This window comes from Neolamprologus brichardi, chromosome 11 (assembly GCF_056152115.1).
Source record: "Neolamprologus brichardi isolate AB-2024 chromosome 11, ASM5615211v1, whole genome shotgun sequence".
NCBI lineage: Eukaryota > Metazoa > Chordata > Actinopteri > Cichliformes > Cichlidae > Neolamprologus > Neolamprologus brichardi.
The window spans coordinates 32,081,219-32,092,332 of NC_142114.1; the positions used below are offsets into that span (position 1 = coordinate 32,081,219).

The following is an 11,114-nucleotide window of genomic DNA, read 5'->3' on the forward strand; positions in this document are numbered from 1 at the left end:
AATATCGTTTTCACCCGTAAATAAAGGGTCATATTTGAATGCTATTGAACTGCTTTCTGTTTAAAACATTTTAGGATGTTTTAACTACTGATGCAGAAAATGACCTCAAACGTTTTCCTGGAGCCGGTGCTCCTCCTTAAAGCCCAGACTTATAGACCAGAGTGTAAACTGTGCCAAAGTGTAGGTCAGGGTGGGAACTCCAGGTTTTGGATCTCACAGTCAACACACCTGAACCACATGATGAGTTCATTACCAGGCCTGTGGAGAACGTCACATGTTGAGGAGGTCATTTAGGCGTTTAAATCAGCTGTTGGATCAGGGACACGTCTAAAACCTGCAGGGCCCTCGGGGCCTGGAGTTCGACTAGCGTAGGTGAAAACTGTCGTGAGCCATCTTTGTGTCAGAGCGTCTTTGACCTCCTCCCCCAGTTCAACAAAACACCCTCCTTGCTGTCTTCAGGGTCAAAGGTCAGAGGTCGCAGAGCTCCCCGCTGTCTTCATCTCTGCTCCGAAATGAGACGATTGTTCCTAAAAGTAAAGTTTTGTTGAGTTTTTGTTCTTTTTCTAGAACTTTCCACTTTCCGTTCATTCTTATCTTTCCGTCGCTGCCGTTTGGCAGCAAAGAGGAAAGCTGCCAAAATAAAGACATTAAAATTAGTATTTTTATTCTAATAATATTATGATTCTTCCAGTTTGACTTTTTTCTGATTCTTTATGTTTGTAGCTGATGTGAAGATATTTGTAGAGTTGTAAAAGCTGAAGGTAGAGCCTCTGATTAAACAGCCATATTTACCCGTAAGCCATACGTGATGTCAAAGCCATGCTGTGCATAAAAACCTGTTTTATTGTTCGTCCGAGCTCACCTCCTGCTGTCGACACGCTGTAGAAACTAAACCTGAGATGTAGCGATCGTAGAGACTGAAGCCTAGAACCAATGAGAAAAATGATGCTTTAATGATTCTGTTTCCTCTATAAAGATGTTTGAATAATGTGTCACAAAAATAAAAGCACCCAAAGCTTTAAACTGCTTTTTAAACCGAGCTCTCGTATTCAGAGCCTCCTGTTTGTGCTGCAGATTCTCTGCACAGACTGTTTCTCTGTCCTAATTTCTGCTGTTCAGACACATAAAAACCAAATAAAGCTGAAGTAGAAAACATGTCTTTGTTCGTCATTTATTTAGCGGACGAGCTGCTCGTGCAGCGACACCTGAGGTTTGACAAGGTGAGTTTAATGTACAGTCATGTGAACTGCCGATAAAGACGCGTTAAACCGATTTGTGACTGCATCAGCACTAAAACTGTGCAGCGAGAGATTGATGGCCGAGCAGCTCGTGCAGGCGTGAGGTGAAGTACTTTTGTACCTCACCTTAACACCCGGATATCACCTGGGTATCATCTGCATAGCAGTAAAAATGGATGTTTTCTAATAGTATTAAATAAGGGAAGCATACATTAAGATCACTGGTCCCAGCACAGAACCCTGAGGAACGCCACGGCCAGTTTTGGGTGTTAGGGATTACAAAGTAACAAGTTACTGTAATCACATTACAGTTGAAATGTTTGTCATTACTTTCATTGAACAAGTTGTTCAGAGAGTGGCAGCTGGACAGAAAGAAAACAAATATTAAGGAAACATTCTTGTATGGTACAGTCAGCTGATTCATGTGCAGGAGGACATGGTGGAGCAGTACAGCGATAGCTTTCGAGGAGTGGAGATGTGGGCATTGCTTTTATTTTACTACAGGACAGGAAGACGGTTGAGTGGAAAGTGCAGCCAGCACACAAACAACCAGACTTTTCTACTAACACAACTTTGACTTGTCACAATAGTGCGGTGTCTCCTTAAGACAGCGTAAGTTGATGTTTAGTGATGTCACAAGTATTCACCACTGCCCTCTGTAGAGCGGCGTGCTCACACATGGACCTCACATTGTTACCTCACTAACTCAAAGTATGTTGTATGAACTGTATGTTGGTTGTATGAACTCTGCTCGCTTCATGTATGATGAGACCGCAGCCGTTCAGCCGGGCTTGTAAGGTTGGTGTTTATTAAACACTGTGGAATTCCCACTGACAGTGTGGTCGCATGCTTTTGACTGTCCTGCTGAGCATGTCGGCTGCCTCCTGTCGACCACTGAACACAGCCCACGTTACAGACACTTTGCTAACATGTGAACGGGTGGCATGCTAACGCTAAGCTAGCCAAGAACCCAGAGTGTTGTTAAAGCAGACGTTAGCCCAGCATCCAGAGCCTGAACTTATGAGCTCATCTTTAATTTGAGTTAATAAGTGATAAACTAAAATATGTTCATATGTGTGCGGTCATTAGGAGAGGGCTTTGAGTTGGTGGGTGGGACTGTAGCCTGTAGGTAACTGGTAACAGTGGGTTTCAGGTCATTTTGTAGAGAAATCAGAAAGTAATGTAACCAGTAGTCTGACAACATACTTCTCCGGCGAGGAATTAAATAAGTTACTACATTACGTTTAAGAAAAGTAAAAGCTAATGTGTGATCCATTACTTTTCATGAGTAACTACCCCAACACTGCCAAGGATGATAACGTTGCTAAAAACCCGAAACACAAACAAACATGCATGAGTCACATCACACCCATGATGAGCATCATGGTCACATTTGAACCTCCAAAGCTGCAGTTCCTCTAACATCCAGCAGATGTACCAGTGAGTCAGCCCCCACAGACTTCCATGCCCCCACAGGTCACCTGTTTGAACTGGATTAAGGCTTAAAGCTTGCATCATTAGGGGCGTGGCCTCCTTGACTAACACGTGGATGGTGAAACAGGCAGCTGTAGCTGCTCGCTGTCCGCTTGGCTGAACTGGATCTCTGGACCACGTTTGTGCTGTCAGACATCATCTAACCAATAACATGACTGCTGTGAGGTCACCATAGTAACAGACTGAGAAGGCTGAGCTCTGAATGAGTGAGATTTGATTTGATGTATGCCACGCCTATACCGCCTCTGGATGCAGACACATCCTGTTGTCTCAGAGCTCCACCCTGTGGTTCACAGAGTGGGCACGTGTCCCTGACGAGGTCATCCAGACACTAGAAGCTGCTCTGTGGATTCAGATGAGATTAATGATTGATTGAGATTAATGAGAAAAAAGATGCACTTTAATTTGTAATCAGGAGGCATCAGCATGCTGCTGCTGTTTGACTGCAGTCACCTCTCTTAAAGGCCTGACACAAGGGTCAGAGGTCAGCGCCTTCTCTCTGAGCATCATCTGTGGAGGGCGTGACAAACCATGTGATCTAAACTGATAAAGTCAACATGCAGACAAAATGACTGCGTTATTCTGATTCTGTGGCAACAACTCTGCTCAGGTAAAAATCACCTGACACAAAGCATAAGTCACATGCTAAAGTCACATTTCATTGGCTGATCTGCTGCAGTCTGGTTGTTGGTGGAGGGCTGCGGCTCGTGCTCCCTGCTGTGAGGACCCTCTCTGGTGGACATTCGGTCTATGTATTGGGGCGCAGTGTCCGCATCACTCCTCACCCAGCGGCAGCAGGCGGCGAGGTCGGCCCTAAAGGACGGCGTGTAGAAGCCGTAGATGATGGGGTCGCAGCAAGTGTTCAGGTTCCCGAACACAAAGAGGGCGTGGTGGACGTACTCCGGTGTGATGCGCAGCATGTCGGGCTGGAACCAGTACCAAATCCCCAGCAGGTAGTATGGCGTCCAGCACACGACAAAGGACAGCACGATGACCACCGTCATCTTCAGAGTCTTCATCCGAGCCTTTGGGATGATGTCGGTGCCACTGCGACGCAGGGGCGACTCACCTGCTGCAAGAGGGAGTGTCTACATTACTGATCATACAACAAATCAGCTGTGATGGCTGAGAACAGGTGTGGTTCAGATGCGTTACAGGTGTGGTTCACAGATGTGTTACCTTTGTCTCTCAGGTGCTGCTGGTGGATGTGCAGCAGGATGCGGCTGTAGCAGCAGCTCATCACCAGCAGGGGGACGACATACAGCGTGGTAAAGTGAAACATGTTGTAAACAGTTTCCTGCCAGCGGCGGCTGAAGCTACCGTGAGACGCACACTGAGTGAAGTCCACCGAGTCCACCCTGATGGTCCTGAAGATAAATAGCTAATGGACGGACAGAGTCACACTTTGGAGGCCTCACATTAGTATTTCTAACAATAAACAACAGTTCATTAGATAAAAATCCAGATGTGACGTCCTGGTCTGAGTTTCAGTTTTGCTCTGAAGCTGCTCTTACTTTGAACTAGCAACTGACGTCTCAGCATCGGTAGCATGCCTTATAGAAACAAAGGGGAGCAGTTAGCCTGAGCTATCAGCAGGAGGTTGTGCATGGATAATCCAGAGCATTCCTGCCAGGATTAACACGCAGTCAGAATTTACTGCAGGAACTTTCACCTGGATCAGCTGCATGTGAGAGCAGCCGGCACCTGCTGACAGGTGGAGAAGCTGCTCACTGCTCAGACAGGAGGATCTCTAACAAGAAAACGTGATCATTTGACCTGCTTTAATAAAATCAAGTTTCTTGTCGCCTCATACATGTGGGTGCAGAGCGAGCAGCAGGTGCACAGGTAGCAGCAACACACAACTTAATGTTATGTTACATGACAGACTGCTGCATTCACTTTTCAGCTGTGGAACAAACTCATGTCTTTCATAACAAAGCGAGTCATCTCCAGGTGTTTTTTTTCCGCGTATACGTCAGAGACAAAACTCCAACCATGATTTACCTCTGCTCTCAGTTACCTCTGCTCAGTTACCTCTGCTCACAGTTACCTCTGCTCACAGTTACTTCTGCTCACAGTTACCTCTGCTCACAGTTACCTCTGTTGACAGTAACCTCGGCTCACAGTTACCTCTGCTCACAGTTACTTCTGCTCACAGTTACCTCTGTTGACAGTTACCTCTGCTCACAGTTACCTCTGCTCACAGTTACCTCTGCTCACAGTTACCTTTGTTGACAGTTACCTCTGCTCTCAGTTACCTCTGCTCACAGTTACTTCTGCTCACAGTTACCTCTGCTCACAGTTACCTCTGCTCAGTTACCTCTGCTCACAGTTACCTCTGCTCTCAGTTACCTCTGCTCACAGTTACCTCTGCTCAGTTACCTCTGCTCACAGTTACCTCTGTTGACAGTTACCTCTGCTCACAGTTACCTCTGCTCACAGTTACCTCTGCTCACAGTTACCTCTGCTCACAGTTACTTCTGCTCACAGTTACCTCTGCTCACAGTTACTTCTGCTCACAGTTACCTCTGCTCACAGTTACCTCTGCTCACAATTACCTCTGCTCACAGTTACCTCTGTTGACAGTTACCTCTGCTCACAATTACTTCTGCTCACAGTTACCTCTGCTCACAATTACCTCTGCTCACAGTTACCTCTGCTCACAGTTACTTCTGCTCACAGTTACCTCTGCTCACAGTTACCTCTGCTCACAGTTACTTCTTCTCACTGTTACCTCTGCTCACAGTTACCTCTGCTCACAGTTACCTCTGCTCAGTTACCTCTGCTCAGTTACCTCTGCTCACAGTTACCTCTGCTGACAGTTACCTCTGCTCAGTTACCTCTGCTGACAGTTACCTCTGCTCAGTTACCTCTGCTGACAGTTACCTCTGCTCACAGTTACCTCTGCTGACAGTTACCTCTGCTCACAGTTACCTCTGCTGACAGTTACCTCTGCTGACAGTTACCTCTGCTCACAGTTACTTCTGCTGACAGTTACCTCTGCTCACAGTTACCTCTGCTCAGTTACCTCTGCTCACAGTTACCTCTGCTGACAGTTACCTCTGCTCAGTTACCTCTGCTGACAGTTACCTCTGCTCAGTTACCTCTGCTGACAGTTACCTCTGCTCACAGTTACCTCTGCTGACAGTTACCTCTGCTGACAGTTACCTCTGCTCACAGTTACTTCTGCTCACAGTTACCTCTGCTCACAGTTACTTCTGCTCACAGTTACCTCTGCTCACAGTTACTTCTGCTCACAGTTACTTCTGCTCACAGTTACCTCTGCTCAGTTACCTCTGCTCAGTTACCTCTGCTCACAGTTACCTCTGCTCAGTTACCTTTGCTGACAGTTACTTCTGCTCACAGTTACTTCAGCTCACAGCGACCTCTGCTCACAGTTACCTCTGCTCACAGTTACTTCTGCTCACAGTTACCTCTGCTCACAGTTACTTCTGCTCACAGTTACTTCTGCTCACAGTTACTTCTGCTCACAGTTACCTCTGCTCACAGTTACTTCTGCTCACAGTTACCTCTGCTCACAGTTACCTCTGCTCACAATTACCTCTGCTCACAGTTACCTCTGTTGACAGTTACCTCTGCTCACAATTACTTCTGCTCACAGTTACCTCTGCTCACAATTACCTCTGCTCACAGTTACCTCTGCTCACAGTTACTTCTGCTCACAGTTACCTCTGCTCACAGTTACCTCTGCTCACAGTTACTTCTTCTCACTGTTACCTCTGGTCACAGTTACCTCTGCTCACAGTTACCTCTGCTCAGTTACCTCTGCTCAGTTACCTCTGCTCACAGTTACCTCTGCTGACAGTTACCTCTGCTCAGTTACCTCTGCTGACAGTTACCTCTGCTCAGTTACCTCTGCTGACAGTTACCTCTGCTCACAGTTACCTCTGCTGACAGTTACCTCTGCTGACAGTTACCTCTGCTCACAGTTACTTCTGCTCACAGTTACCTCTGCTCACAGTTACCTCTGCTCAGTTACCTCTGCTCACAGTTACCTCTGCTGACAGTTACCTCTGCTCAGTTACCTCTGCTGACAGTTACCTCTGCTCAGTTACCTCTGCTGACAGTTACCTCTGCTCACAGTTACCTCTGCTGACAGTTACCTCTGCTGACAGTTACCTCTGCTCACAGTTACTTCTGCTCACAGTTACCTCTGCTCACAGTTACTTCTGCTCACAGTTACCTCTGCTCACAGTTACTTCTGCTCACAGTTACTTCTGCTCACAGTTACCTCTGCTCAGTTACCTCTGCTCAGTTACCTCTGCTCACAGTTACCTCTGCTCAGTTACCTTTGCTGACAGTTACTTCTGCTCACAGTTACTTCAGCTCACAGCGACCTCTGCTCACAGTTACCTCTGCTCACAGTTACTTCTGCTCACAGTTACCTCTGCTCACAGTTACTTCTGCTCACAGTTACTTCTGCTCACAGTTACTTCAGCTCACAGCGACCTCTGCTGACAGTTACCTCTGCTCACAGTTACTTCTGCTCACAGTTACCTCTGCTCACAGTTACCTCTGCTCAGTTACCTCTGCTCAGTTACCTCTGCTCACAGTTACCTCTGCTCAGTTACCTTTGCTGACAGTTACTTCTGCTCACAGTTACTTCAGCTCACAGCGACCTCTGCTCACAGTTACCTCTGCTCAGTTACGTCTGCCCACAGTTACCTCTGCCCACAGTTACCTCTTCCCACAGTTACCTCTTCCCACAGTTACTTTTGCCCACAGTTACCTCTGCCCACAGTTACCTCTGCTCTCAGTTACCTCTGCTCTCAGTTACCTCTGCCCACAGTTACCTCTGCTCTCAGTTACCTCTGCCCACAGTTACCTCTGCTCACAGTTACCTCTGCCCACAGTTACCTCTGCTCTCAGTTACCTCTGCCCACAGTTACCTCTGCTCTCAGTTACCTCTGCCCACAGTTACCTCTGCTCTCAGTTACGTCTGCTCACAGTTACTTCTGCCCACAGTTACCTCTGCCCACAGTTACCTCTGCTCACAGTTACCTGTGGTGATGCCAGCAGAATGCTGAGGGTCCAAGCCAGTAGCAACATGCGTCTGTTCCTGCTGTGCGCACTCAGAGCATCCAGTGGGTGCAGAATCGCATGCTGGCGATCTAGGCTGATGACAACAAGGATGAAGGCAGATGCGTGCATGGCGAACAGCTTCAGGAAGCAGAGCAGCTTGCAGAGCGCATCACCACCATACCACTGCACTGTCATGTTCCACACTGCATCCAGAGGCATCACCACAAATGTCATCATCAGGTCGGCTGATGCCAGGCTCAGCATTAATGGGCGCAGGTGAGATGCCAAACGCTGCCCTCGCCACACACTGACCAATAGGGCAAGATTACTGCAGGCAGCAAACAAGAAGAGGACAAAGGTGGCTCCAACTCGGAACTGAGCAGCCCGGGTGAAGCTGGGAGCCTCCCAGTCTGGTAGAGGAGGGTACTGGGAGGTGTTGTGAAGGGTAGTGGCCATAGAACTGGTGGGGGGTAAAGACAACCTCAGGATGGACCAGTTACCTGCCATCCTGTACAGAAGAAGAAAAATGAAAATGAAGTTTTAGAATCACAATCAGATTCTTAAAATTTTCTAACTGCTTTCAGTTAGTAAGTTTTAGGAGGTAGGGTTAACTTAGCACAAACACTAGCAGCAGGTACAAACTGTTAGCTTACCATAGCACAAGCTATAAAAGCAATCTGAAACTGTTAGCTTAGCAAAAACCTTCTTATACCCATTTTCTTTTAGTCATTAAGCAGCGTATTCATTGGACGCTGAGCATTCATAGCAGGTACATTTGTGTACCTGTGCCCTCAGGGTTGTCTGACAGTTAAAATGTTTTCCTGGGGTCACACTAGTTTGTTCTCCTTCATGTTATCGTTTGGGATGTTCTGCTTCTTCTGTATCTTATAACCAGTGACCAGTAACCTTCTCTGCATTGTGATGCGAGGCTTCTGGGGGTCACTGAACCTCAGTTTGCGGAGACACAGAGACTTGGTGTACAGGTGTTTTCTTAAGGTTTAATCTGTTCCTAAGTCACAGAAGATAATTCACTTGCTGACCTTTTATTGCAGATCACCTGTCTGTTTCTCTCTTTGTCTACCAACCTGTAGTCCAACAGCTCTTATTGTGTAATAGACTTCCTATCTGTCACAGATAAGAATCTCCTTAGAGGCTGAGGAGAAGGGGATGGGGTTACCATGGTAACTGGGGAGTCAGTTGACTCAGGTTCACCTGTTAAAGATAAAAATAGCTCCAGCATGAAGCCCAAGGCCTTTAAGTGTTGGTTCATTAAAAAGAACCAATCAGCGATCAATAATGCAGACGATAAATCCCAGACAACAGGGAACATAAATCTGTCACGTTTTCAACTGATTGGTGGAATGAACCTTCAGGTCTGTCTGGGCTGCTGTCAGCAGATGATACTCACAGGTAGATGGAGGCGAACGTGCTCGCTGAGTGGATTCAGTCTAATGGTAAATATGACCATATGAAAACTGTCTCTAAGAGAAACACATCTGGTCCTTCACATGTGTTTCAGCACCACGAGTGTCCTGTTTCCCCTCGTTGTTCACGGTGTGACGTCTGCTGCCCGTCACTGTCACCGTCACACACACACAGACACACAGATGTTGCTATCCTAGTGGGGATATTCCACTTTCCTTAGCTGCTTATCCTAACCGTAAACCTAACCATAAAAATGGTAAATGGTCTGTATGGTGCTTTACACATTCAGTCATCCACCCATTCACACACTGGTGATGGCAAGCTACACAGCCACCCTGGGGCGCACAACCATAACCCAATTGTAACCCTGACACTAAAACCACACTTTGAGTGTGAAAAATGCCTTCAACTTGTGGGGACCTGGATTCTGGTCCCCACCGAGATAGGAAAAAACACACACACACACACACACACACACACACACACACAAACACACACGCACACAAACACACATGCACACACACACACACACACAAACACAAACACACACACACAAACACACATGCACACACACACACACACACAAACACAAACACACACACACAAACACACAGGTCAGGTTACAGCTCAGAGGTTTGCAGCTAATTTTGGCTCCAGGATCAGTGTGTGTGTGTTTGTGTGTGTTTGTGGGTGTTCATTATATTACCTTGGCAACCTCCACCTCTGTCACTGCAGAGGTTCAGACTCCGCCTCCTACGTCTGACTGGCTGAGCTCCTTGGCCAGCATGTTTGTGTCTGATGCTAGAGAGGCAGAGCCTTCACCAATCAGAGGGCTGGGTGGGAAATATCAGTGTGTTGAACAATGAACGGGAGTGTGTGTGTGTGTGTGTGTGTGTGTGTGTGTGTGTGTGTGTGTGTGTGTGTGTGAGTGAATACAACCTGTTAAGTAAACCAAGTCTCCATAAACATGTGATTCAGAGCACCTGACCTTCAGCACTGACCAGTTGCCTGAAGGTCCTTAGTATTGTAAAGAGTACAGTGAAGTGAGATGACGCCGATGGACACACACTATGGTGACAGTCCTGTACAGCTCGAGCTGCTCACTCAGTCCAGACGATGGAGGTGAACAATAACCAACAACCTGCACCGCCGTGTGCCACGCCAGGGGCGACAATGGTGAACTAGAGCACAAACTTCCTGTTAAAGTTCTTCTTCTACGCCATCAAACCCAGCCCCTCTTACTTCACCTCCGTTTTGATTATGCAAATTAGTCCAAGCTTCTAACTCCCGCCACACATCCACCTTTTACCTGCAGCTCAAGCTGACCTGCTCAAAGAAAAAGAAGGGTGTCTCCTCTCTGCAGTGTTAGAAATAAAACAGGAAATAACAAGATGACATCATCAAACAGCTGTTCTGGGCTCAATGCTGTCAGATGATCCTTCAACAGGTTAGCCCCGCCCCTCAGGATGATGTGATCAGGTTGAGTTTGATCAGAGAGCTAAGCAACAGACCAAGCTCAGTTCACAATCACATCAAAGCACCTTCACTGAGGCTTTTATTGTGAAAGGGTTTGTTTCTACCTGCTCAGCAGCTATGGATCGTTTCTCCGCCTCAGGTCGGACTCCTCTGTTCTCCTCCTCTCCTCCTCATGTTCTTCCTGCTCTCCAGCACAGCAGAACCCAGAGAACCGCCTGTGATCCTGATCCTCAGCTGCAGCAATGAAGAGAACCACTGAGACTCAGACAGGCTGCAGCGAGGAGGAGGAGGAGGGGGAGGAGCTACAGCCCTGTGTGTGTGTGTGTGTGCTTCCTGAATCACTGTTTCAATAGTTTCATCACTAATAATTTAATTACAATTAAATAATAAATGTTTTACACAGAAAAACAGAACTCAGGCTGGAGACAGACGGCTGGT

General features: G+C 47.1%; 1 protein-coding gene across 2 annotated transcripts; it reads right to left on the reverse strand.

The window, feature by feature from the left end:
* Positions 1 to 3,349: 3,349 nt before the first annotated feature.
* Positions 3,350 to 10,878, reverse strand: LOC118455414 (gonadotropin-releasing hormone II receptor-like). 2 transcript variants are annotated; one of them, XM_087847891.1, is made up of 4 exons: positions 10,781 to 10,878; positions 7,755 to 8,283; positions 3,912 to 4,113; positions 3,350 to 3,804 (listed from the first exon to the last, which is right to left on the reverse strand). In XM_087847891.1, the coding sequence occupies exons 2-4, from the start codon at positions 8,280 to 8,282 to the stop codon at positions 3,371 to 3,373; spliced, it is 1,164 nt and encodes a 387-aa protein (XP_087704017.1). In that variant the 5' UTR covers position 8,283; positions 10,781 to 10,878; the 3' UTR covers positions 3,350 to 3,370. The 2 variants fall into 2 exon arrangements, with proteins under 2 accessions (XP_087704017.1, XP_087704016.1); XM_087847890.1 differs by lacking the exon at positions 10,781 to 10,878 and adding an exon at positions 8,559 to 8,623.
* Positions 10,879 to 11,114: the final 236 nt, after the last annotated feature.